Source organism: Martes martes (genome assembly GCF_963455335.1).
Source record: "Martes martes genome assembly, chromosome: 6".
In the NCBI taxonomy this organism is placed as follows: Eukaryota; Metazoa; Chordata; class Mammalia; order Carnivora; family Mustelidae; genus Martes; species Martes martes.
In genome coordinates this window covers 59,177,094-59,204,872 of record NC_137893.1, presented here as the reverse complement: position 1 = coordinate 59,204,872, position 27,779 = coordinate 59,177,094, and the positions used below count along the sequence as shown (strand labels likewise).

Below are 27,779 nucleotides of genomic sequence, written 5' to 3'. Positions count from 1 at the left end.
TTCTAATTTAGGAGAATGCATCAGAGTAAGAAAGGGAGTTATGCAGAATCTGGATTAAAAGCCACTGTTTATCCTTTTCCCTGAGGCTATTTAACAAAAGCTGTTCATTTGTGCTTATTACTGTTTCCATTTGATGAATTATTTCACACCATGGAGCCACTGGTTTTATACAGTTTTAGAGGCCAGTTTGCGAAGTATAAGTTTTGGCAAAAAAATAAACAAAACAAAACAAACAAAAAATCTTCCTGTTTTGTCTTCTTGTTTCAACCACTGAGTACAGATTTAAGCTCCTCCATTTACCCAATGTGCTTGTTTTTAATATCTGAAAATCAGGTTTTATCAATGGAATTAGCATCATTTTAAAAAATGGTTACTAAATGTATCCAGTATCATCTGCAACTCATCTCTGGGTTGCAAGAAGTCACAGTTCGTGGCTACAGGATTGCAAAAGAATATTTTTGGCAAGAAATGTTCCAGTACATTCTGTATGGGTATCCTAACAAATGAACTGTGCCTACCCCAGAAAATATTTTACTAAGAATTCCTGAAAGCAATTTTGTTCTGCTTTATCAGGAGAAGCTTTTCAGTTAAATCTGCTTTTCTTTCTAAATTTATAATTTATACCTCCACGTATTTTCACCAAGGATTTGAGGTGGTCTAAATCAGATCAGTTCATCAAGTTGAACTACTCTCCTGGGCCTCAACCTCGTTCAGCAGAGGCTGCCTGTAAATAATCTTGTCTAGTTGGATGAGTATCTTCTCTGCTATGTTGTAGGATACACAGAAGAACTTTCTTGTGCTTTTATCTTGCAATGCCAGGCAAGCCAGGAAAATGGGAAAACATCTGCCATAGACCTTCTGGCAAGTTTATTGAATGCTATGTGCTGTGTTAAGCGCTCTCACACAATTTCACTTGCTCTCAAAGGGGATCTTATAAGAACAAGAAGCAGTAGCCAAGACGAAGCTCACTCATCCCCAAGGCTGTGATCCCAGCACCAGGACCTGTGCACTGAGAGAGGGTGGACAAGCTGTTGCCACAGCAGGCCGCAGCAGTCAGTTCTTGCCCTGCGTGGTCCTTCCTGGAGAATAATGCCTGCCATATTGGACCTGGTCAGTCATGTTTGATGCGTGCTTGATGCTTTAAGGACCTCAAGTAAAAAGGGTAGGAAGGAAGGAGAAAGAAAGAAAGCTAACTCTCAGGCAAAAGAATCATCCACAGGAAGTAGATTTTCTCTCCAATCTTGGCACATTCCTGAACTGCTGACCTTCAAAATAATTAGTTTAGTCTAACCTTTTAATTGACAAGAAGTGTTCTTCAACCAAAAAAAAAAAAAAAAATCCATAATTGATCAGCAATTCTAGAAGAGCCTAAGCAGATGACAAAGAATTCAAGTAGCTCAAATGCCAGAACACAACTCCTGAAATGCTGTTGGGCAGACAGAATGCTGACGCTCAGGCTGCAGAGATGCTTCTTTGGGCCAGTTTGGTTCCAGAGATGACCATTTGTTTGTTGACTCCTTCCACCTTGGTTTATACAGCAGAGATCATCATAGAATAATTTAAAGGGCAAAAACAAAAGTCCACCCGAATTTCCATAATGAGCATTTATTTCTTTTATAGTAAGGAAATCTCACGTGTATTCTCATTTGCAAATGTATTGTCATTTGCAGATGTTTATGCTCTAAATTTAAAGGGTAATTGTTCCTAGAAGAAGAAATAAGATTGACATGCAGTTGATACGATGTTCAAAAACAAACACACCAACCTTTCCAAAAGTTCTTTCCCCATTGCAAACTATGCACAGAAATTTCTATATATTTTCCTAGTTTGTTTATGCATATAACCTAAACTAAGCAAAACAAGGAAAACTTTTTAGGGCTTTTCCTCTCCTGTCTCCATAGCAATTCAGAGAGAGCTATGTGACCATTTGTAGGTATCCCAGTGTGCTGGGACAGTATTTAAGTGTCACTGTAGTCCAGGACCAAAGACCCAGACACTCAATTTTATCAATCTTTTCTAAGGGGATCCTTCTCTCAGCCAATGAACTCATGCAAACTAAATGATAACAGACTAAAGTTTAACTCAGAAGGATAATTGAATAATTTGTAATGATAAAAAAAAAAGCTGTCAGGTAGACTAGAATCTGCATAAACTCTCTCTAGAACAGAACAATTTGAAGAAGACAAATAGTGTGGCACGTGGTCAGATTACTAGTCTGATGCATCCTTTTGCTCCATACGGACTGACTTACTAAGTAGATCAGAAGCAACCTTGGGTGGCCAGGGGCACTTCTTCTCTAAGCAAAGCAGAAGACCCATTCTTGCCCTGTTATATCCATAAGCCTGTCCACGGTGATGATACTTTTCCCTGTTAACAGATCCTTCTTGGGAAGCCTGTAATTCATTTAATCAGGCTTCAAAGTCCACTGTTATAATAGTGTTCTGGTCAGGCCATTGTGATATTATACCCAAGACACTGAATATAGGCAGTCATTGATCCATAGTTACCTAACAGGATGCTTCTACAAAAGGATGTTCTAATTACTTAGTTAACTTTTATTAGATTAGATTAAATTAGATCTTTCTTAATTTTATTCTCAGGTGGTAACTTTAAATTCAAGTTGTAGTTAGCTGGATGTCTCTCCCATGTACTTATAGCTGCCTTGTGGATATTCATTTTAATGCAATCCTATCTAATAATAGACTACAGTCCCCTTTTATTAAAAAGAGAAAGGGAAAGAGAGACAGAGAGCAAGAATTTGATTATTCAGTGATTTTATGTGACAAAAGGTCTAAATAGTTTTTTGAAAAAGAAATTTCTATCAATGCTATTTGATTGGCAGTGGTTCTCCAACATAATAAAAATGTCTTGTGTGAGGTTTAGGAATATGTTTAATTATTTTATTTGTTGTCACTCGACAGAGAGTGAAAGAAGCCTTGCTCAATTTGTGTTCAAATGGAATTCAATTTAAAATGGATCATTTTTAAACCTTGAACCCATAAAAGGAGGGTTAGTTATTAGAATGCAAAAATGACCGTCGTTATGGGATGATCTCACCTGTGTGAGGCATTAGGAGACCAGAAGTAGTTAAAAGAACGTGAGCCTTGGAGGAAGACATGGGTTTTAATTCTGGATCCACCACTTCCTAATAGAAATTTCATAGGCTCCCCAAATCCTGCTTTTCTAATGAGATGGGTGGGCTCAGTGAAACCTAACTCACTTGAGTTATTGTGAAGGACAACGAAAGTCACAGAGTAGCTAGAACAGTATCCAACAGGATGACAAGTAAAGAGTATCAGTTTCCTTCCATTTGCCTCAAAAGTGGTCTCACATCACAGAGCATGTCCTGAGAGACGAGAGCATCTTTCAGCCAAGTATTCACACTGCTCCATTTCAGACACTCATTCAAAAGGTTAGAGTGTATAAGTTCTTGAAATTCCAAGGATATGTATGGTCATACCATCCAAAATCCCAGAAGAAGTTCTTATAGTTCAGGAAGGCAGTAGAAGGTGGAAGGAAAGGTTCAAATACTGGTAAAAGGCTTCAAGGGAAAATAATACCACTGGTGGGTTTATGTCCTAAGTTAGAAATGGGTCTGCTCTGCTACAACTTCCTCACCCACAATTTCCAACTTAGTTCACCCAGAAATTTGAGGGGTGGTGGACCAGTGCAAATAAGCAACTGATTGATTGAACTAGTGGGTTGAAAATTGCACAAAAGAGGAAAAAAAATCTGATTTCTTGGAAGTTCTGACCTGTCTTTAGCATTTTCATCAGAGAAATCTATCTACATTATTACTGATGAATATTAGGCCTTTTTCCAAGTTTTTGGCAGTTCTGGGCAATACTGCTTTGAACATTCTTGTACATTCCTTCTCCTGCTCCACATGTGTAAGAGATTCTCCAGGAGAAAAGCTTCCTAAACAGTAAGCTGCAATGAAATACGAGTGTGCCAAGACATGTCCATCACCTCTGCCCTTGTGAATCTGAGCATGGTCTGGGGTGCCATAGTTATGGCCCCATTTTATCAGATTTTTTTTCCTGTACCTACAGAGGTGCTTCATTGATCTTTTTCTGTATGCTTGTTTTCTATTTCATTAATCATTTGGCTATTCTTTGCTGTCGTCTGAAGATGTACACCTCACTCATTAATTTTTACACCTCCCTTTCTACTGTAAGTATAGGAGGCTGCAAAATTCCCTCATTTAACACTTTAACTACATCCCACAAGAATTGTATCTACCATTTTTATTGCTCTTTATTTCTAAATATTTTCCAGAGACCATTATGATTTTGTGTTTGATCTCCAGTTTTTAAAGCATGTTTTTAGATTGCCAAACATACAGGGATTTTTATGTTTCTATTATTGATTTCAAACTCAATTACCCTTTGGCTGGAAGCTATGATCAGTAAGATACCAATATTCTGAAATTTTCGTAATTGCTTTTTAGTTTAAATGGTGGCAGATTTTTATATTCTTTTTTTTTAATTTTATTCATTTATTTGACAGAGATCACAAGTAGACAGAAAGGCAGCCAGAGAGAGAGGAAGGGAAGCAGGCTCCCCGCTGAGCAGAGAGCCCCATGCGGGGCTCGATCCCAGGACCCTGGGATCATGACCTGAGCCGAAGGCAGAGGCTTTAACCCACTGAGCCACCCAGGCGCCCCAGATTTTTATATTCTTAACTTGAGCTTTAAAAGAACACACATTTCAGATCACTACATTTTCCTGAAAGCTCGTATCAGGCCACAAACCCACATGATTGCTATCTTAAGGTTCTGATGGCTATCTTACGGTTATGAATTTTCAGGGTAGTTTTTCTTTCTCAGTCTTCTCAGTACAGAGCTCAGGTTCCAACAGCCATGTTTTTCTTAGTGCCCACTTCTCTGCCAGGTTAAGGAATACCCTTTCATGGAAAGTGTAACCCTCTGGGGTACTAGCTTTAGGTGGAGGCCTCAGTGAGACTCCCCATCTAGGGGAGCCTTTATCTTGTATCTCTTGAATTCCACAGAGCATCCAAAGATAAGTTTAGAGTCCCTGTGGTTTGACAGATACTTCCGGAGGAAAGCTGGCCTCTGGTGTTTGCTGATCTCCTGGATTCTCCCTCACTTTACTTTGACACCAACAGTTTCACTTTTTGTCACATTGCAGTTTCTTTCAAAAGATGCTTCACTGGGGTGCCTGGGTGGCTCCGTGGGTTAAGGCCTCTGCCTTCAGCTCAGGTCATGATCCCAGGGTCCTGGGATCGAGCCCCTCATCAGGCTCTCTGCTCGGCAGGGAGCCTGCTTCCCCTTCCCTCTCTCTCTGCCTGCCTCTCTGCCTACTTGTGATCTCTGTCTGTCAAATAAATAAATAAAATCTTAAAAAAAAAAGATGCTTCATGTTTCCTGGGTATGTTATGAAACAACAAAATCAAGGTTATATATTATGATATGTATATTTAAGAAGGAGAAACACACAGATATGAACATTTGGCATTTATGAGTGAATGTATACCTTTTTTCTTGTTTTTACCAAAAGAAACACTGGAAGAATGAAAGAGAAACTGATACGTGGTTACCTAAATATTTAATGAAACTTTCTTTCCTTTTTTTTTTTTTTATGGTAGTTTTCATTGGGAGAGTAAGTTTGGAGCATTTATTCCATCATATAGCTGGATATATAAGTAAGTTCTGATTCCCTTTTTACCACATCTTATCTAGGGAATGGGTTCATCTAGGGCTCCTACTGAATCTCCTTTGTATCAGTGTCTCCATAATAGAAGTCATCTCCCCTTTAAGTCCCTTTTCAAGAAATGTTTGTGCCAGATGATCAAGGTTAACCTGTACCATCGTGGAATTAAAGAACATTAACTGTTCCCGTTGTGTTTATTAGCTCTAGCTATATTACTGGGCAAGTGCTTGATGTGGAGTACTTGTGGATCTGATGTGGAGCTAGAAAACCACTGTGAGAGAAGCCCAAGTCAGGGTTGACCAAGAATGTGCCATTAAGGTAAAGAGGTACAGATCAAGGCAGAGGGACTTTGGGGTCCTGGAAGAATGGTTTTCCCTGGTGTACCAAGGGGGACTGGACACACTAAAAAATCTTTTAGGCCTTCAGAGTCACAGGCAGGATGCAAATAGGGCCCCAGAGACAATAGCTGTGGGGCAGAACTCTATGCTGGCAATGTCCAGTCTCAGCCTCCCTTAAAGAAGGATCAGGCTGAGCTGGCCCACAGTCCACTTGGCCACAGGGTTCCCACCTTTGTTACTACTTAAAACAAAGGCCGGGAGAGCAGCGACAGTGAGCTTCTGAACCTCCAGCTGCTCCACAGAAAAGCCTGCAAGAGTACTTCCAGACATAGGCCCTCACCCGAAGTACACTATGAGTAAGAGAGGTTGAAGAAGAAAAGAACTGTAAGAGAAATCACATTTCCAAGGGCATTCCTGAAAAAAGTACTCTTTGGCATTTCTTTTCTGAAAAGCAAAGTTAGATCAGAAGCAGGTGGAACATTACCAAGGCTGCGGTGAAATGGAGAGAAATGGGCCCTATCTCTCCAACAGTGATGTTGATCTTAAATAAAAGTTCCCCTCAGAATGCCTCTGGTCTGATGTTTCTGCTTAGCCCTGGGACTCTGGTGTCTATCTTGAGTTTCAGTGATGTGTAGTTTGTGTCATTGTTGATATCACCTCCTAAAAGGGCCTTCACCCTCTGGCTGCCACAAAATCCACATATATCATCCCATGTGTATAGGCTGGCAGAGTAAATGGAGAGGGAGATGCTGGATTTGTGTATCACTGGCTGTCAGTTCTTAATGTTGTTAAATCTCACACAGGTGTGTTAGCATTGAACTATATAGTGTCACATACCTGAGTTTGAAAATAAAAGCACATTTCCCAAAAAAAAAAAAAAAAAGCTAAAGAACATTAACTGTTCCTGTTGTGTTTATTAGCTCTAGCTATATTACTGGGCAAGTGCTTGATATGGAGTACTTGATCACCCTTTTCATTCAGTCTGGGCAGCTGGCTGTAATCTTTATAGTTTTCCAACTGAGTGGCAACTACTCCTGATTCGCACTTATTATATCCGTCAGACCTTCGTATTTCTTTCCCCCCATTTCTTTCTGTAGCTTGATGGATAACCAGGAAGGGGAACAGACAGAGTTTCCACCCTCAAGGGCTCCTCTTCTCCACACCCTACCTCTTCACAGCGCATACCACCCTACCAACCAGGCCCACAGCCTGCAGGACACTCTCAGGGCCATGTAATAAACCTTCAAGAGGAGGCTGCTTCCACTAGAAGCCACCCCCAGGCAACTTCGGATCCACTTGGTGGGAACTAAAGGTGACCATAAAAGCTATCATTTCTATGTTTCAGTCAGTGTTGAAACAGGCCAAGCAGAGATACCTGAGACTCTGAAAAGAGCCAGAGCCAGAGGAATGTGGCCTGACTGGTGGGTTCAGCACGTAGTTACAGGGATGGTACCTAGCCTGACCTGGGCCAAGTGTCTGAGGACTTGATCTTAAGCACCTAAGCCCATAAGCTGGGGTTCTGAGGAAAGACTTGCATCCCAAAGATGACATGAGAATTAGACAGGAGCTTATTTGGTAAAATTTGAGTAAGGAAGGGAGCATGGCTCCAAGGTGCAAGACAAGACCCAAATATCAGTTAGGCCCAGCAAATGTTCTATTTCTCTATCCAGTGAATATGAATTTGCCGGAGGGAGGATGAACCTGGTGACATAGTCCTTACTGAGATGCTTGAGATACCACTGATGCATTGATTTTCAGCAAAGACAAGAATGAGTCTCCTGACTGGGTCTGCATTCCATGCTCCTGTCTTATGGCCTTGGATGCCATGTTTGATCCAAAAGAGCATCCTGGTGATTTTTCTCCATGTATCACCATCTTTCTTTTTCTTCTGGGGTTTCTAGAATGATTAACCAAACATTTTACTTACCAGACATCCATTGAATTCCTGTTACATGCAGGCCTTCTTAGAGGACTTAGAAATGAAATAGTCTTTGGTATTTAACCATTCACTCATTCAATTATTAATTGCTTCAAAAGTATGTACTATTATGTTTAAGAAGTATTAAGAGAGGTTAAAAGCATTGGCTCTAGGGTCTCATTGTCTGGCCTCACATTATCGCTTGGCCACTTTTTGACCCTGGGAAAGTTATTTCTTCATCTATAAAACCAGAAGAAGAATAATAGTAGCTACCTCAAAGTAGTTATAACTCTTAAATAATATTTTGCCTGTGAAGCCCCTGTTCTATGCAAAGTAGAGACTAAGTAGGTATAAACCTGCCTTCATAAAGCACTGGAAAAGATTACATTTATATACTATTCTTAGAATGTTGACAGAGAGTGATGGAGAGCACATCGCTAGCTGGCAGGGGCTAAGGCTGGGGAAGGGCATGACCCTAATGAGGTAACATTAGGAACTTTCTTGGTGGTGATAGAACTCTTCAGAATCCTGATTGTGGTAAAGGTTACACAAATGTGTACATGTGGCAGAATTTCGTAGTATAATGTGCCCCCTCAGAAAATGAGTGCGTGTAAAAACTGGTGACATCAGAATAGGTCTATTTGTCATTTAGTTATAGTGTTATGCCAATGTCAGTTTTCTGGTTTGAAAATGCATCAGGCTTGTTGTGTAAGAGGCTGGGTGAAGGAGGCACAGGAATTCTCTGTGTTATTTTTCAGCTTCTAGTTAGTCTTTGATTATTTCAACATAAAGAGCTAAGAAATAAACATATAAAGCGCCAAGGGAGATGTGACGACACAACAGAGAAGAAACTGACTGGTCTTTACTCTCCCAGAGTTCACATCCCACTGGGAAGAGAAACCAGTAATGACACTCTCACTGATTTCGTCTCGATGATGCTCAGCATCATGAAGGAAAAACGTAATGTACTACTAGAGCTCATGCAAGGAAAAGGGACAACTCAGGGAGGCTTCCTGGAGGTAATGCTCTTTTGGACCCCTTCTATATGGTGATGAGGAGCTGGTGGGGCTGGTGGGAGGCACTCCAGGCAAATGGAGCCCCGCTGAGGGACTGGAGAACAGATGGAGCCTTCCAGCAGCTTGGAGGGGCCAGCAGGTTAAAGGATTTGTAAAACTTAGTTGAATGGGCTGGTGTTACAAGCAGAGGACTGGGGTGGGTCAGAGAAAGACTAATTGCCTTTTTTTTTTTTAATTTTTTTTTTAAATTTATTTATTTGTTAGAGAGAGAGAGCGAGCGAGCACAGGCAGACAGAGTGGTAGGCAAAGGCAGAGGGAGAAGCAGGCTCCCCGCCGAGCAAGGAGCCCGATGTGGGACTCGATCCCAGGAGGCTGGGATCATGACCTGAGCCGAAGGCAGCTGCTTAACCAACTGTGCCACCCAGGCGTCCCAAGACTAATTGCTTTTGATAAGAAATTGTGGGGGATTTTTAGGTGGTGGGGACAACAGCACCATGAAAGTAACACTTGATAGAGCTTGGATTTTGAAAAAAGAAAAAAAATGTAATGAATCTCAAGCTGCAGTTACAAAAAAACACAGAGGCAAGGATACTTGGAAGTGTGGTGAGTTTGGGAAACTATATGTAGTCTGTTGATTGGGTTCCTGGAAGAAGCTGGAAGGGGACTGGAATGAGAATTTGGGACCAGATCACAACGGGAGTTTTGGTTTTATTCTGCAAACAAGGGGGAGTCATTGGAAGTTTTAAACTGAGAAGTTCTTAAAGATTTTTAATAAGGTAATTCCGAGGCCAAGATAAAGCATGGGTAGAATTTAAAGGAAACTGACGCCGGTGGCTCTAGCCAAGGGGCTACCGCAACAGTCCAGAACAGGGACAGCGTGGCCTGGACCTGGGGTAAAGGCAGGAGGCACTGGGAGCAGGGAATGAGAGAGGAGCCTTTGTGAAAGTCAACTCAAAAGGCGATGTGACCTCGGATCCAGGAGCTTCACTAATTTATTCCTCTGAAGTACTCACGTGGGTGCATAAAAAACATACACGTCACACGCCATTGCAGCATTATTGGAAACTGCAACAATTGGAATGAAGATACATATCTATTAGTGAGTGCTTAAGTAAACTGTGGTGCATAATCAGGCAGCGTTGTACTTTGAAGTGCTTAAGAAAAAATGGGATACCACTGTAAAAAATTTTTAAGTTAAAGAATTGTAGAAGACTAGCTATAGTGTGGTCTGATTCTCTAAAATAGTGAAGGGAATGCCCATTAGATGCATAGGAAAAGGCCTTTTAAGGGTATACCCATCTTTTTCTTTCTATAGGGTGAGATTACAAAGAATTTTTACTTTTTTACATTAAATTTCCTTATGGTGGTGTATTACAAAGGTTTTCATGCTTAAATTTGTCTGGCACTCACACATGCATGGCATGGTCTTAGATTGGCCTTCCTGTGAACAGGCTCAGGGTACCTGCAGAAGAAGGGGGCTCTTGGGAGAAACACCTGTTCGGAAGGGAGGAAGATGGTGTTGAGTAGAAGGAGATGACCCACACTGCAGTTGAAACCAGCATCCTGAGACCTCTAGGGCTGGGATGACTGCTCAGAGTTGCCCTAAATGGAATGGATGCAGAGGGCCTGGGTATCTGTTTCCCAGCATCAGTCAGACATTGGATTTAGACGGCCCCCACTCCCCCATGAGAAGGGACATGACTTCAGGCAAGACAGTTCCCTGTAGCTGAGGGTAGTTCCCAGTGAGGGATGCAGCTCACAGAGGCTGGTGACCAGTATTCCCAACATCTAGGGGATGCACACGTGGGCCCTGAAGTGGGAATCTGGGAGAAGCACTAGCATATCTGCCCTGTCTTTGCAGACCTTGCTGAGTGACCACACTTAGCTGGAGTGAATACAAAGATAAAGGAGGAAAAATGATGATCTTGATGCAGCACAAAATTCAGTGAAATGAAACATTTTTGATGAAAAAATCTTAGCAATTATGAGTAAAAACCAGTGTTTTAGCTTGATGGGCACTTCCTCGAGCCTACCCTTCTACTGAAGCTCTGACCCCTCTGTGGGACAAGGCCCGCAGGTGCCGTACCCACTCCGTCAATTTGCATGGGCCCAAGGCCACGATCATCCATGTCCATGGCCATAGTCCACAGAGCACTCTGATTCTGGTATGGGCATTTGCCCCAGTGGAAGCTCCAGTTTCTGTGTTTGCTAGTGTCATTTTTTTCCCCCTATTGTGTTTTTGCCTACTTGGGTGGGTTTTGGTTTAGTTTGTTTGTTTGTTTGTTTTTACTCCTAGTGATTTCCCTTCCTTTCTTGTCTACTCAGCAATATATTTGAAAGTATATTTGTTGTAATTTATTTAGCACCTAGTGTTTCATAGTAGGAAAATTTTTCAGTGTATCTAGTCCATGGTACTACAGAAAGCTAAACCCCCACTGTCTTTACCAAAGGCAGTTTTTCCTTTTACTGCTTATAATGTGACTTTCAATTTTATGTGGTTTTGTATTTTATATTTTATTTATTTCCTAAGCTCTCCACTCTTACCTTGCTCTGTCTTTATTTAATCTCAGATTTTCATCTTTGACCTCTTTTCTTTAATGGAGAATTATTTGATCATTAATTAATTATTTTTCTGGTTTATATTGTTCAGTTGTCCTTTTTTGAGAGGAAATGGTCATATTATATTGACTTTCTGTCTCTCCCTCTCTCTCTCTCTCTCTCTCATGATATTTATGAACACATTCCATGCTATTTATTTTCTTATGATTACTCTTCCTTAAATTGGTTCTTTCTGAGCCAGCCATTTGCGAAACGATAGTACTGGAGACAGGCTAGGGAACTGAGCTAGGGAAGCATGAATTTCTGTCTCCCCCCCCCCCCACCTACCCCAACCTCCTTTGGAGAATGGCTTCTCTCTGTGCTACACTCATTTCTCTCTCCTTCACTCATTTTGATCACAACCGTTTTGTATGGTTACAGGAAGCTTAGGGTTCATCGGGTGAGCAGGAGCTGGCCACGCAGGCTGCTTACCACAGATCCTTTCTTGCTTACCATAACATACCCACATCCTGCTTCTTGCAGAGATGACATGTTGGCCTGTGGCCACATTTTGCATCATCACCTCTGACACCTGAAGCCAGGCAGGGATCAGAACATCTCCCCAGTGCTCCCACGCATCTCAGACCTCCTGTTCCCAGCAAGGGTCACTCAGTGTCTTTTAGAGGGCATCTCCTATAGCAGTTTCTCTGTTCTGCTCACTCAACCAGAGAAACCTTGGATCCCATTTCTTACATCAGCGTCTTGCCCTGTCCTGGCTTAATTTTCCTAATACTGAGCAGTCTGTTGAAAAGAGTGATATATGGACTCTGGGTGTTTCCGATTTCATTGGTTTCACTTTTTCTTGTGTCTGCTTGATTTGGGAGAAAGAGAGCCTTTAGTCTTCCACCTTGATCCAGAAATTCAGAGAAAGATCATGTCAGGATGATAGAAGATTTAAACAGGTGAAGGAGGGGCTGGCAGATGAAGGTCTGAGAAGAGATTGGCTAGAAGAATAACGTTGGAAAGAAGGGTTTCTCTTCCTCACAAATGGGAGGCCAAAAAATATGGAGAACTTGAAAAAGGAATTTTAGGTCATTAGGAAGAAAATTGAAGGGAGCGTCCTCCTATGGGAGATGTGGAGCCTGACCCAGATGCACCAAGATGCACCAATGCATCTTGATCATTTACTCCACACATTTTTAGCAGAAACGTGCTATGTGTGAAGTGGTGAGGAAACAGCAATGAACAAGACAGACAAGTCCCTATTCTCTGACGCTTCACCTCCTCTGAAGAGAGCCAGACACTGAACAACAACACAAACGTACTTTCCAATAGTCAGCATCTGTGATAGAAAGGAGTGGGGTCACGGAGTCACTGGCAAGGTGTCTGTGAAGAAGCGTCATTTAAGCCAGACCTGAAGGGATAGAGAATGCAGCCAGGTGAAAATGGGGTCTTTCACTGTTGGTGGGAATGCAAGCTGGTGCAGCCACTGTGGAGAACAGTATGGAGGTTCCTCAAAAAGTTGAAAATAGCACTACCCTATGACCCAACAATTGCCCTACTGTGTATTTGCCCCAAAGAAACAAATGTAGTGATCTGAAGGGGCACATGCACCCCAATGTTTATAGCAGCAACGTCTACAATAGCTAAACTATGGAAAGAGCTTACATATCCATCAACAGGTGAATGTAGTATATATAAATATACATATATATTTAATATATATACATACAACAGAATATTATGGAGCCATCAAAAACCCGAAATCTTGCCATTTGCAACAATGTGATGGAACTAGAGGGAATACTGAGAGAAATAAGTCAATCAGAGAAAGACAATTATTGTATGATCTCATTGATATGAGGAATGTGAGAAAAAAGACAGAGGTTCATAGGGGAAGGGAGGGAAAAATGAAACAAGATGAAACCAGAGAGGGAGACAAACCATAAGAGACTCTTAATCTTAAGAAACAAACTGAGGGTTGCTGGAGGGGAGGGGGTAAGAGAGGTGGGGGGGCTGGGTGATGGACATTGAGGAGGGTATGTGCTATGGTGAGTGCTATGAATTGTGTAAGACTGGTGAATCACAGACCTGTACCCCTGAAACAAATAATACATTATATGTTAATTTTAAAAAATCCTGATACCTTGAATATGGGGGAAATCCAATTCTCTAAAATCTTGGTCAGTTGTAAATAAAGCCTGTAAAATCTGGGGTGGGGTGGGGGGGAAAGATGAAAAAGAAAATGGGGTCCAAGAATTCCTGGCAGGAAAAGGAGGAAATGTGATGACCCTGTGGCATGAAAGAGCTTAATGAGTTTCAGGAATGAATTGTCAGTTAGAGCTTCTGGAACAAGAGAGAAGGTGGTACAATCTGAAGTCAGAGAGGAAGGCAGGCATCAAGCCACATGGACACTACAGGAGCTGGGTTTTTATTCCCAAATTATTTACTCAGTCAGAAGGGATGACCAAGGACCTAAATGTAGGTAAAGGTGGATAAATTATAAATTCTACCACAAAGATTATAATAGAAGGCTGTGAAAAAAGGTGGCAACATGTGCTTTAGAAACTCTCTAAATGCAAATTCTGGTTTTAAAGTAATTTGGGCATAGTTCACAGAGTAAAAAAATATGTAGTGTTACTCACAGCCTCATAATTACAAGTAGAGGAATTCTATGTCACATTTCCAGGAATGAGTACTAGAAACTAAATGTACACTGGAACAAAAGATAACGTAACATCTCAGAGAGGTCTGTGCTTTGCTGCGCCTTGCTGAATTTGAGGGTATGGCTGAGGGAAGTCAGCCAGGAGAGCATGTCAGGACTCAGAATCTTCTAGACCCAGAGGATGGGAAAACTAGGAAGTGCCTTGTCAAAATGAGAGAGTCCCTCTCTGCTGGTCCATCAGAGACAAAGCCAGCTAGTATCCAAAACACACAACATATTTTCATGCTTTGTGTGTTCGGAAGGAGAAAGCACAATGGGAAACATGTCTACCTATTACCTCTCAGCAAATATTGCCATGGAAATAAGTGATGGGAAAGCAAAACATTACAAGGAAATCTGGAAGCAAAGTAATAGAGCTCAAAATAGGATTCATTTTTTTCCCCCAATAGGTATTTGGTAAAGTCTGAGTACTAATGGGCTAGGGTGTTTTGTTTTTGTTTTTTTTTTTTTAAGATTTTATTTATTTATTTGACAGAGAGAAAGAGACACAGCGAGAGAGGGAACACAAGCAAGGGGAGTGGGAGAGGGAAAAGCATGCTCCCCGCTGAGCAGGGAGCTGGAAGCAGGGCTTGATCCCAGGACCCTGGGATCATGACCTAAACTAAAAGCAGTGCTTAATGACTGAACTATCCAGGTGCCTCAGATTAGTTTTTAAAAGAAAAGCGATTCCATAGATCATGTCATATTGAAGCTAAAGACTTTAGAGATGTGTTCATTTATTTCCTCCTTCCCTCCTTCAACAGTGGATGTTAGAGATATGCTAAACGGCTTTTATAGACCAGTCTATAGATAAGTGACTTTTCCCTTTGACCTCCTTCATGGTACATTTCTCGGCAACATCCTTTGCACTCTACTCGGTTTTATTAAATTCCAAAGAATTTCTCACTGAGCAGTAAAGCTTCATCTTAGCAGTGGACAAAAGCTGATTAACTTCAGCTTGTATTGGAAACCATATCAGAGACTCATTACAGAAGGAGACAAAGCGTGAATCCAGTTTTCATTTGCATTCATTTCTAATGGTTCCAGGGCGTCAAATGAGGCCTCAACAAGTAGCTGGAACACAAGGACTTTGTCTGGGAAGCTTGAAGGACTGGAAAGTGCCTGAGTTCCTTCTACTCTCAGTTCAAGTACAGTATTCCCGGCCTGGCCGCTGAGAAGCAGCAGGTGCACACTGAGAAATAGCCAGCCACAATGGTGGAACGTTTCCGTGGCACTTCGCCTGTCCAAGAGAACCTATTTTTGTTACATATTCATGCCCTGGTAGTAGAGTTCAAACTTATTTTGGGTTTGCTGATGACTATACCATCAAGAGGATATCAGCGCTTGAAGCCAAGAAGCCACCATCTGTGCTGTATTTCTATCTTAAGAATTATTTAGAAGGCTGATTATTCAGTTAGCTGGGCCTCTCGACCTTCTAGTGTTACACTAAGAAAGGTAACACTTCCTTGAAAGTCACTTCACTTTTAATAACCCACAAAATCCCCTCAATATATGGTAGGGGTGAAAGGAGTGATCACATTGCACGGGTAAGTTCTGACCCCACAATGCTCTCCATGGGGTAAGGACACCATGAATGACGATCAGGAAGTTGTTCTCCACAGCAGTGTGCTATTCAATCATCAACAACGGGCTCTCCAAGAAAGAAATACCTGATTGATAGCAATTGTTGATTTCTGTAGCAGAATAGTAAGAAAGCTTGATAACCTCAAAAACTTAGATGAGATGGAAAAATTCCACAAAATGCAAAAAATGACTAAAACTAACTCCAGAGAAAGCAGAAAACCTGAAAACCTTATATTTATTAAAGAAATGGAATTCACAATTAAGTCTTCTCATAGGAAAACTTTAGAGTCCAGATAACTCCACTAGAGAGACATACCACTTTATATGCAACTAATGTATCACTGAACACCACGCCAAAAACTAATGATGTAGTATACATTGGCTAATTGAATTTAAGTTAAAAAAAAAAAAAAGAAAAAGAAAAAAGAGCAGAAAAAAAGCATATTAAATAGGTTAGGAGGGAATAATAATACCAATCGTGCCCAGGGTCCCTTGAAAAACAGAAGAGGGAGCTTTTCCAAGTTTATTTTTTTGAGGCCACTGTTATCTTGTCACCAAAATTAGAAGAAGACGTGAGAAAATAAAACTAAGTACGGATTGATAATACTTTATGAATAAAGACGGAAGAAAAATTCTTAACAAAGTATTGGCAAGTCAAATCCAGCAATATATAAAACTGATAATACATCATGACCAAGTATTAAAGGTTGGTTTAACATTAAAAATCTGTATAATTCATCATATTAACAGAATAAGGAAAAGAATTATCAGATCACCTGACGATACACAGCAAAATTATCTGAAAAAGTAGGCTCTTGTCTGTTCCATACATAAATGAAGGATAGGTGAGATTTTCCTCAACATGATAAAAGGCATCTAAGAAAAACCTGAAGCTAATATCAGATTTAAATTTTTTTAAAAGATTTTATTTATTTATTTGACAGACAGAGATCACAAGTAGGCAGAGAGAGAGGAGGAAGCAGGCTCCCTGCCGAGCAGAGAGCCCGATGCGGGGCTCGATCCCAGGATCCTGGGATCATGACCTGAGCCGAAGGCAGAGGCTCTAAACCACTGAGCCACCCAGGTGCCCCCGGAATTAAATGTTAAAGACTGGACACCTTCCTAAGACAGGGAAGAAAGCAAGGGTGTTTGCTGCTCATCCCTTCTAGTCGACATTGTGCTGAAGTTTGTAGGTTGTGCAGTTAAGAAAAGAAAAAAGAGGTAGATGCCATACACATTATAAAGGAAGAAGAAAAGCTGTCTTTATTTGCAGATCACATACATATAAAAATCTAAAATAATTTCCTCAAGAATGACTCAAACTACGTAAATTTAACCAAGATAGAGGACACAGCTCAATATACAAGTCATTTGTACTTTTATACATGAGTAACAAAGAAGGTAAAAACAAATTCAGTACTGTCTACAATAACATTAAAAAAAAAAAACCCACATGTGAAATTTTTCGTGATAAATTAAAAAAAAAAAACTGTGTGAGATCCATGCACTGAAAACTACAAACTGAAAAACCAAGGATCTACATGAATGGAGACATCAGTGATGTTCCTGGGTCAGAAAATGCAATATTGTGAAGATGTCATTTCTCCCCAGATTGAATGTATTGATTCAGTATGGTCGTAATCAGGACTCTCAGAGGATATTTTTATAGAAATTAGCAAGCTGAGATTGTAAGATTTAAATGGAAATGCAAAGGACTTAAAATAGCTGAACAGTTTGGAAAAGAAGAAGCGTGGAAGCATATGGTAAGCAGAATTCTAAGATGGCCCCACGATTGCATCCCGTATTGATGCAGACCTATTTAATCCCCTCCCGTTGACTGTGGGAGGGGACCTCTGAATGTGATGGGATGTCACCCACGGTTGGGTTTCATTAGATGGCAAAGATGAAGGGATTTCCACCTATGGCTCCATCCATGGTTAGCTTTGTGCTTGTGTGTGGAGTCCCAGACTAAATGTAAAACTGGTCCCCGTCTTCAGAAACAGATACATCTTAACCACCTCCCAGGTCAGGGGGTACACCCATTGATTGTGTGATCAACCCTCCAGTTCAGACCTATGAAGGAGGTTCACACAGGAATGCTTGTGTCTTTTGGGGGAGGAAATTCCAGGATCATGGTTTCCCAGCTTATGGTCTAGAAAAGGAGGTGGAGGCTCTGGGTAGACCAGTCACTTGGCTCAGTGACTGCCTCACTCCATAGCAGGGCCCAGAAGCTCAAGGAGGCTGGAGTAGGACCTTCCACAGCGGGCATCTCAGACTGCGTATGAATGACCCCAGGATCTTATTAAAAATGCAGAATCAGAACACATCAGGAAAGGAGCTGGCATTCTACACATCTAATAAGTTCTCGGGGGACATGGGGGCTGTGATCCTTGGGACTGCATTCTGAGCCGTGAAGCTGTAAATTTGGCACCCAGGGGTGAGGGCAGGTAACATTTGAAGACTGTAGTGAAGTGACTAAACTGAAGTTGTGAGTAATTTTAAATTACCCATTGCCCTTGGAAAGATCCTAATGATAGTTAACATTAAGCTAATAATGTTTGGGTGTTTTTTTTCTTTTTTTTCCCCCATCTTGTGCATTTATCAACTGAAAATAGTTGACCCAAAAGCAGGATAAGTAACAGGAGACCCCAGTCTGGTATTGAAACTATGTGTGTAATCTATGATTGCCTCTTGTAATTATCTTTCAATATGTTTTAGGAAAGGAGAAATGTTCATAACATCTTAGGTTTTCAGGGTGAACTTTCTTTTCAGGCTATGATTACCCATGTCATAACTGACATACTTGGAAAAGAACTTTGGAGCTCTTCTGATTACTAGCTTGTGCTGGGAGTTTTATGAAAAGTGGCATTAAAATATTTACCACTTTTATTAATAAAATGTGGGGGTATGGATGACTTTCAAGAAATGAGATAAAAATTGTTTCTGCTTAATATGCATCTGCATTTTATCACTCTGTACCATTTATTATGAGACGTAACTCCACCGAGACTGTGATCCCCCTCTCTCTGGGGTAGCTGCCGTCTCCATGCCATATTTATTGATTACCTACAAAAGCATTTGCATTTTCTTTAAAATTCTGTGCTGAAGGTCTAGACCCTGGGCCATTCATTTCTTTATTTTATCTGAACTTATCTCACTGTTAGTTTAAGGAAGATAAGAGAATAAATTGAGCACTGTACTGTCTTTGGATGGCTATGTTGCTGATGGGTCAAAATAAACCTCAGGAGCCCAGATGAACATGTAAGTTATTCCAAGACTATTAGGGTTCTTCCTTTGTGTTCCATACGCTCTGCTTTCAATGCAGCCACAGCCCCTGCTTAGGCTATATAAATTAATACATTTGCAGGAAATGTGACTTTGGGACATTTTATATAGCAGTGATTTTAATGCTGTTAGTGGTGAAATGGAAACTTGAGAATGTGAAGATTAATTTAAACCACATGATGGGTTCAAGGAAAATACACTACAGTTTCTTGAATGTGTGCTGACTCTGTACAGTGGGGAGTGGGATCCAAAAAACCACCAGTGAACTTTTAAACCCTCTTGAGAGGTTTCAAACCAACACCGTTAGCCCTAGAAGGGAGCTGTTCCAGATGAGAGACACGTCATTTATCTCTCCCTTGAAAACAGATCCCTTTGCCTGAAAGAACACAGTAGGGAGACCAAGGAAGGCAGAAGGACCCCACACATTCCCACTAATGGAGTGAAGTTAGAAATCCCTTTCCAGTCATTAGCTGGTTTTCTGATTTGTCTTTCACTCTAGATTATAGTTCTGTTCTGTTGGGTTCTTTGAACAATGGATAACCAACACATTGTATATTGTAAATTTGAAATAAAGGATTTCTTTTCCCTTCCAGTTCGTGGTAGCGGTGTTCTGGATCATTTATGCCTATGACAGAGAGATGATTTACCCGAAGTTGCTTGATAATTTTATCCCAGGGTGGCTGAATCACGGAATGGTGAGTGGACTAAAATAAATAATTTCCTTTCATTTAAAAAAAAAGGTATTAAAGAACTATTTTCTGATTTGAGTTTTCCATAGAATGTACCTAACTGCCTGTGCAGTGAGGGGGGTTATGAGAGACTGTAATTAGAGAAGAAGACTGAATGTCAATAAAAAATCTTCCCATGAAACGGAGTCACTATTAAAACTATGTAGTAGATGAATCCACAGTTTGTAAGGGATTGGTGGTGTTGGATTATACAACTGGCAGATTCTATGGATGAATTTAATTTCTGTGCCATTCAAAGACTTGTCCCCTGTTGGAGCCTAAGAACCTAGTTTCACCTATACTGTTACTGAGGCCCCGTAGCCTCCACCTCACGTCAGGGGATTGGAAATCACTATGGCACTGGGAGAAATGGCCTCAGAGGAGCAGCGAGACTGTTATTTTCTCTGAGAGATCTGCCGCAGGCACTGGAAGTGACTTTGGCAGGTTGTGCCCATCGGAGGGCACTTGCCTGGGGCGGCTAGCTCTTTCCCTCCTCAGCCTGATTCCTTCTGAAGCTTTAGACATGGTGTTGCCTTCACACATTTCAGGTCAAGTATTTTGGATGGTTTGTGTGTCACCTTCCAAGACTTGAGGATATATTTTCTGCAGAGAAATTTTGCATTGTCTTCCCTTTCTGCTTCTGGAATTTAGCAGTTTTGTTATTAACTAGGAAGCCTGCATTTTTTTGGTTACAGCAATTTTTAGAATATGTCATTGGGTGCTCCTGGTGAAAAGGGCAACCCATCACAGAAATTATAGGGGAACGAAGAGCTAGACATCACACGTCATAGGTCCAAAATAACAGTTTCCTTTCTGCCCCCAATTTTGGTATATTTTGAGAAAAGTGGTGTGTACTAACAAACAAACATTAATGTACTCAGGGGCTTTGATTAATTCTTTCCTAAGCCAACTCCTCAAAAGTGGCACAGCTCAGACAACTAGCATTTTCTTGGACTCCAATTAGAGCCACGCTGTTGAAAGATTAACATGGCACCTCTGCTCTAGTTCCAAACAAATAAGCTGGATCTTGTCAGATCCATTTCACCATCTAAGGGGCTTGATGTGACTACTCTGTGTGTCTCCAACTTTTGGCTTTTCTTGCATGTGAAAACCCTTCGCATAACCCTGTATCTGTCATCCTCTGCCCCCAGTGCACTTTCCGTTCTTTACTGGGGAACCCTTGCTCACCCTGCTAGCTTCTATAACATCTCTCAGAAGTTTCTTTTCACCCGCACAGACCTGGTTAGCTTTCCTGTCAGGCTTGCAGGGCACCTTCAAGTCTCCATCAGACACGTCTGTATCCCTCACACAAGTGTTAGTTCCTAATGCCAACAGCAGCCTTCCAGCCCTGAGCACTCCGTCCACCCACCTGGCATGTAGTAAGATCAATGCCTATTTGTCCGACTGATGCAAGAATTCAGCATACAGTCATCCTTCCCCTACCCTTCTTATCTGAGAGGGCTCCATTCCAAAATCCCCAGTTTTTAGGGGGGGATGCCTAAAACCTGAAACCCAGGACAGTACCATACTATGTTTTTTTCCTATCCATATGCACCTGTGATAAAGTTTAGTTGATAAATTAGGCACAGTAAGAAGTTAACAACATGAATAGGTCCTTCACTGAGAACCAGTGATCGCACCATGTGTCAGAGGAGCACGGGCCTTAACTGTGTGGCCTGTGATCTATATCCCTCAAATGCACAAACTACCTGTAGGCCAGAGAATAAATCACAACCTTTGCAGATCCGGGTGCTACTTAACGTTTCAAATGAATGGTTTCCAAGTGCTGATGAGGCCATTAGAATGATAACTTGACTCTCAGAATAATAACTTGAATCACTCTTGGAGACAAACACTCCTTAGGAATTCAAGGAGAATTTGAGTGACAGGTATATTTCAGAAAGGGAAAAGATAAATGAATCGATATATCAAATCCTCTAAGATAGTAAGAGCTCAATAGATGCTTTCCTGATGAACTTTGTCCATTAGTAGAGATGAATGATCGTTTCTTTGGTTTTCTTCATGTTCCAGTTCATGGTTCTGGAATTACTAACAAAGAAGTTGCATATGGTGGCTGAAGACTATTTTGCAATATTAATTAGCATTGTTCTAAATTTGTATATGTGTAACTTTACCTAGTAAGCTGTTTCTTTACATTGGCTATTAAAATATGAACATTAACTGCTGGAGTCATGAATAATTTAATTTTTATAAAAATGTGTAAAAGTATTTACAAAACACAAATCAGATAAGCATTTTCAACTTTATTTTTAAATTTCATTTAAAAGTTTAATAATTATCATTTGTATTTTAATCTTAGATAATTTTCAATATTTGGTCTTAAAAGTATAAAAATTATTCAACTAAACATTTTTACATTCATTTGAATCTTTGTATTTTGATGAAAACCTTCAAATTGTGTATACTTTGATTAAACTTACATTTTACTTTTAATTAATGCCTTAGAGTAATACGGTCAGTAGAGCTTAAATTTTGTGAAAATTCCATTATAACAACATATTCGGTGAATTTGCTGAAATGAAGGCAAGAAAATAAAATTTTGGAATATTTATATTTATATTATATTAAATAATATAATTTTATAATTAAAAAAATTATAATTTATAAATCTATAAGCCTTTATTTTATTATACTATCACATATTTTTTTATTTTGTTTTATAAAATATATATCTAACAATCTAGGAGGATAGAGCATATTTAATATTTTACTAGCTTAATTTGTAATTTTTAAATACTTCTGTGGATGGTTTCTGATCCATTAGGCCTTTGGCTCTGACCTTTCTAGATTTTTGTAGCTATAAGAATTCCAAGAGAGGATGTGCCCTGTTCTTAGGTGTAGAGTCACACTTACTGTTTGAAGAGTCTCAGCATAACCTCTCCAGACCCAGATGCCTGATGTAGTTTATATGTTTGTCATGGCACTATTTCAGAAGACATCGCCAAGTCAGTCTTGAATTTATACCACTCAACTGCCCAGCAAAAAAATTAGTTAAAACATGCATGAAAAACAAAAAACAAAAAACAAAACCTCAGAGGATTTGGAATTCACAGGACTTTCCTTTCGATTTACTCTAAAGTACCTGTTAGACGTGATTGTAACTAAAGGAAAGTATCCTATCTCTTCCTTTCTGTTGCTTCCCTCCATTCTCTCAGCAAGCAATCTTAGAGGTTTTTGGGAGAAGAGAAGAGGAAATGTGTAACCAGATGGGTTGCAACAGTAACAGAGCCTCGCTGTGTAACTGCTGGCTTATCTCCAGGTTCTACTGAAATAACATGTGCACACACACACAATTTTCATTTATTATAATTAAAAATATAAACCTATAAAATACAATACATTTAACTGGAGTCAAGACCGTTCTACCCCTGTTGGGGATTTAAAAGGGTATTTACATGTTTGTTTTTGAAACTTGAAAGAAGGTTGGGACACCTGGGTGGCTCAGTAGGTTAAGTGTCCGACTCTCCATTTCTGCTCAGGTCGTGATCTCAGGGCCCTGAGTGCTTAAGATTCTCTTTCTCCCTCTCCCTTGGCCCCTCTCCCCTACTCCCACCCCCTCTTATACATGTGCATGTGCTCTCTCTCTTTAAAAAAAAAAAAAAGAAAGAAACCTGGAAGGATGTCATGTTTATATTTATTGCCTCTACTGCCTTTCTGTCCTCAGTCCACTGATGATAAGACAAGAGAAAACTAGAGATCAGCAAAATGAATCATTTTCAAAACGCAATGCTAATTACAGGGTCTACATGGTTGCAAACCCTGGGAGATGAGCTTTGATTCAATTCAATCTGGCAAGCATTAATTTTCAATAAAACCATGAAATGCAAAGCACCCTGCTAGGCACTGTGTAGTTATAGGATGAGAAGAATATTTCCACTTTTAAAGGATAGAAATGGCCTGTTTGAGGTGGAGGAAGGTGAGTAGGAAAACATTTCCACAAACTAACAGAGTGTGTCCTGTGGGCTTTGTTCACTCTGACAAGGAGAAGCTCTCTGGTTATTCTGGCCTGTTTCTTGGCTGTAAAAGTAGAGCCCTAAATTTTTCTCTTCTGCTGATTATAAGTTTAAAGCACTGTCAATGGAGTAAGTATACATTAAGAGCAATAATAAGTAAGTAAATAAATAAATATTTAAACTCTAGAAAGATTGCAAATTCTCAGCAATGTTGTAACAGGAAGAACCAACAATGAGACAAGTGTCTTTGCTTAATGAAGAGCTAATTAATGTTTATAAAATGCTTTGAGAAATACCAAGCACTGCAGAAGTTTAGATATTAGTATTATTATCACAGATCTTTAAGCATACATGACCTAGATATTCTTATAATCGCAGCAGTTGTTCATTCCCTGGGTAATTTATAAGGAGATAAGAAAATAAACCCCACCTCTCTTCATGCTTGATTTGCCAGTTGTTCTTATTGTATGTAACTGATCCTCAAGGGAATTTTAATTTAGGTAACTATTTATTCTGTTTGATACTATTTTGACATTTGGTAATTACTAAAGTTTTGGTACATCTGTCTTTCCCAGAAGAGAAGGCATTAAATACTGCTTGGATGATCATTGGTTTTGCAGGAACTCAGATTTGATGTTATTCTTCTGTTAAATAACACAATTTATGGAAAATTTTCCAGTTCTGAGCCACACGATGATGCATTTCATGACCCGTGGAGTCTGTGCCACCCCAGTACTGGGTATTTCACCAAAAAAAGCTGTTGGTCACGAGAAGGCTATCTTCTTTTTCATATGAATAAAACTGACCTTTCTTATTTTCCCATTGTATTCTAAAGTAACTGGAAGATGTCTGGAAATTTTCAAAAATAAAAGGAAGACTGGAACAGAGGTCAGAAATTTCTTGGGAACCACTTTCTAAGACTCCCAGTGGACCTCCCAAAGAAAACAAATAAGACCCCAAAGACCCAGGAATGAGAAGGAGAGTTCCATCCGCAGTGAGGCAGATACTTTCAGAATTTCTCCATATGGCTCTCACTTCATTTTACTGATCATCGCTTTCTCCTTGTGAATTTTAATTTGTTCAGTCTCACCTTCTCAATAAAGCCCGCTCAGCAGCCTATTGGATCTTGCAAGCTACCCCTGTGTCCCCAGAGTCCCCTTACCCTGCTCTTTGTCCCCCTGGTGGTACTTACCATCCTTGACATATTATCTGCTTTTACTTACATGCTGTATCTATGGCTTATTGTCCATCTCCTTCTGCTGGAATATAATTTTCATAAGAGCAGGGGTCTTTGTTTCAGTTACTCATTCATCCCAAGCACTTCAAACAGTGCCTCTACATCATGGAAATCAAATGAATATTTGTTGCATCGAATGAATATTTGTTGCATCAAGAATCAAATATCCTATATCCATGTTTTCTCTCTTTTTTTTTTCCACTCTGTCTTTTCCTTTTCATAATAGTTGACAGAGAATACAACCCCAAACTCTTCACTTTTTTCCTAACTTGTACTTTACTTCCCTCTTCAGTCTCAGCTACGCTGCAGTAAAATCTTATATGCACAGCCTGCTGTCCCCTCTAAGGGTCTTTTTGGTTGGTACGTATCATATTGTTGTTACTGCCTGAGAAGGCCTGAAATGATGTCCAAAGAACACAGCGTGGTCCCTGGAACATCTGAAAGTTACAGGCCAAGTAAATGGAAATGCCTGGGTCAAATTTATTAGAAAGCTTTTCCATATATTGATTATTTTATCTGAGTATTAGTTGTTTTTTTCTCTAGGGCAATAGACCATGTCTCTTTTTTTTTAATTTTTATTTATTTTTTAAATTTCTTTTCAGTGTTCCAGAATTCATTGTTTATGCACCACACCCAGTACTCCATGCAATACGTGCCCTCCATAATACCCACCACCAGGCTCACCCAACCTCCCACCCCCCCCAGACCATGTCTTTTTAAAGCAATTTTCTGATATCACAAATTCCTTTGTAGAACTAATTTTCCACGTAAGGATAGAATTCAAGGCTAATACAGTTTGCCTTACACTGTGCCATTTTTCTAGCTACACTGAATAGATGAGCAGGCCCAGCGGTAGTTTGAGTTCATCAAAAGGTCTATAAATTATATTCAGATATTTTGGGGTCAGCAAATCCCAAAGTGTGGTTTACTCAAGTTCTTTTACTCCTAATCCTTAAATCCATAGATATTTCAAAGTAAACTTCATTCATATGTTTCCCATTCACGTGCCCTCAGTTCTTCATAGTTGGGGGAGAGGTAGGGCCAAGCCTGAAGGTGTTGTCTTAGGAACTGGCTTCCTTCTTCATTACCACAAACAGATCATTCATTAGCCACAGACCCAGCTCCTTGGCAGAAGTCCATCCCTATATCCTTTCCAGTTCCCTTTTAATTGAAGCTCCAACCTCAGCAAGCATCAGTGATAGCTGCCAAAGAAAGTGAAGTGGAAAAACAAAGCTGCATTTTCTATCATAGAGAACCAAAATCCTAGCATCTTAAAACTTGGGAAGTGTTTCTAAAGACCATCTGGTCCGTGCACCATGTGATACCTCAGTTCCCTGAACAATATCTTGGCAAATTCCCTTTTAGTCTCTACTTGAGCATCTCCAATGATGGAGCTTCAACAGTGGACCAAGGCCATGGGGTGTTCAGCTGAGGAAAGACTCTCATAAGGAATGAAACTTTTGTTTTTTTCCTGCAGTTCAAATCTGCCCAGACTGTTCATCCATTCTGCAGGACTCAAATACCTGCTGTCTCTGCTCTCTTCATGTTCTCTTCTAAGGGGATCTCACTCTTCCGCATGACTTCAGTCTGTGTTATATGTGCGTCATTCCAAGTCTATACTTCCTGGTCCAACTTCCACGGGGTATCACACTCAATATTTGACACAAGGACCTTGAGATGAACATACTGAAACAAATTCATCATGTTAACCCCTCCTCTCGTCTTATTGTTCCCCTCATGTTGCCACTTCAGTAATGGCAGAGGCATCTGAAAGCTGTTTCCTACCACATGCCTCACAGTTAGTTGATGAGTCCCATTCCATGTACCTCCAAAGTAGCTCCCAAAGCTGCCCCAGCCTCCTCATCTCCACCATACCGGCTTTAGTTCAAGGCTTCATCATCAACCAGCTGAACTGAGCCAATAGGCTAGTCTCTTATCTCCCAACCTCCCCACTCCCTCCTCACCAGAACTTTCTCCGCACTGTTGCCTCAGCTACCTTCCTAGAAGAGCTAAAGCTGTGAAGACTCCTTGCTCCATTCCTTTCTCAGAAACCACCTGTGTCTGAAGCAGTCCCGAGTCTCCAGGTACCTAAGCGGGTCCCTTCTCCCTGCACTCAGAAAACTTGGTCCTGACACCTAAGATTTCACTTATCACTGACACCTAAGATTTCACTTATCACATTGTTTGATTAGTATTATGGCTAAGAGGCCATAAAGGGCAGGGAATGTTGTCGTTGTTTTCTTTCATCTTTTCCTCAAGAACCTAGCATAGTCTCTGGTATTCCTGCACACTCCATAAATGTTTGCTGAGAAAATGGCATATGGGCCCTTTAGCATCATGCTCAGTCTCCCCGATGAGGCTTTGGCTTGTCTACATTCGTTTCTACAGTTCCGTATGATTTGACAAGAGACAGCAGAGCAGTTCAGCCAAAGTCTTGGCTTATTAGTGCTGTCCGAGCTCCATTAACTCTTTTTGGCAGTTTCGTTATACCATACACTGACACCTGCACTTCATGCTAACCTGACCAGCGTGTGGCTTAGCTAAGACTCGAAGTTGTTGTTATTTTGTTCTTTTGTATACAAAATGTAGGATCCTTAGGCGTATCCTTAGTGAATTCCATATTGTTAACCTCAATTGGGATACAGCATGGGCCCTGGGGAAGCCACAGTACTGAGATTTTAAGGGTCATTAAATGGATCTATTGGAATTTAATAAAATGATTCATTTATGAAACTGTTTCGAATTGAAGTGCCTGAGTTGAAGCTTCTTTAGAGGTTCCCGCTGT

At 40.4% G+C, this 27,779-nt stretch overlaps 1 protein-coding gene across 4 annotated transcripts in view; it reads left to right on the top strand.

Moving 5' to 3' along the window:
• Nucleotides 1-27,779, top strand: part of AIG1 (androgen induced 1) — a 247,583-nt gene that overhangs the window by 65,256 nt on the left and 154,548 nt on the right. For all 4 annotated transcript variants that reach the window (XM_080805484.1, XM_080805481.1, XM_080805482.1 and 1 more), the window contains exon 3: nt 19,649-19,750. In XM_080805484.1, coding sequence (XP_080661610.1) covers nt 19,649-19,750 — 102 coding nt within the window. The remainder of the gene's footprint in view (nt 1-19,648; nt 19,751-27,779) is intronic.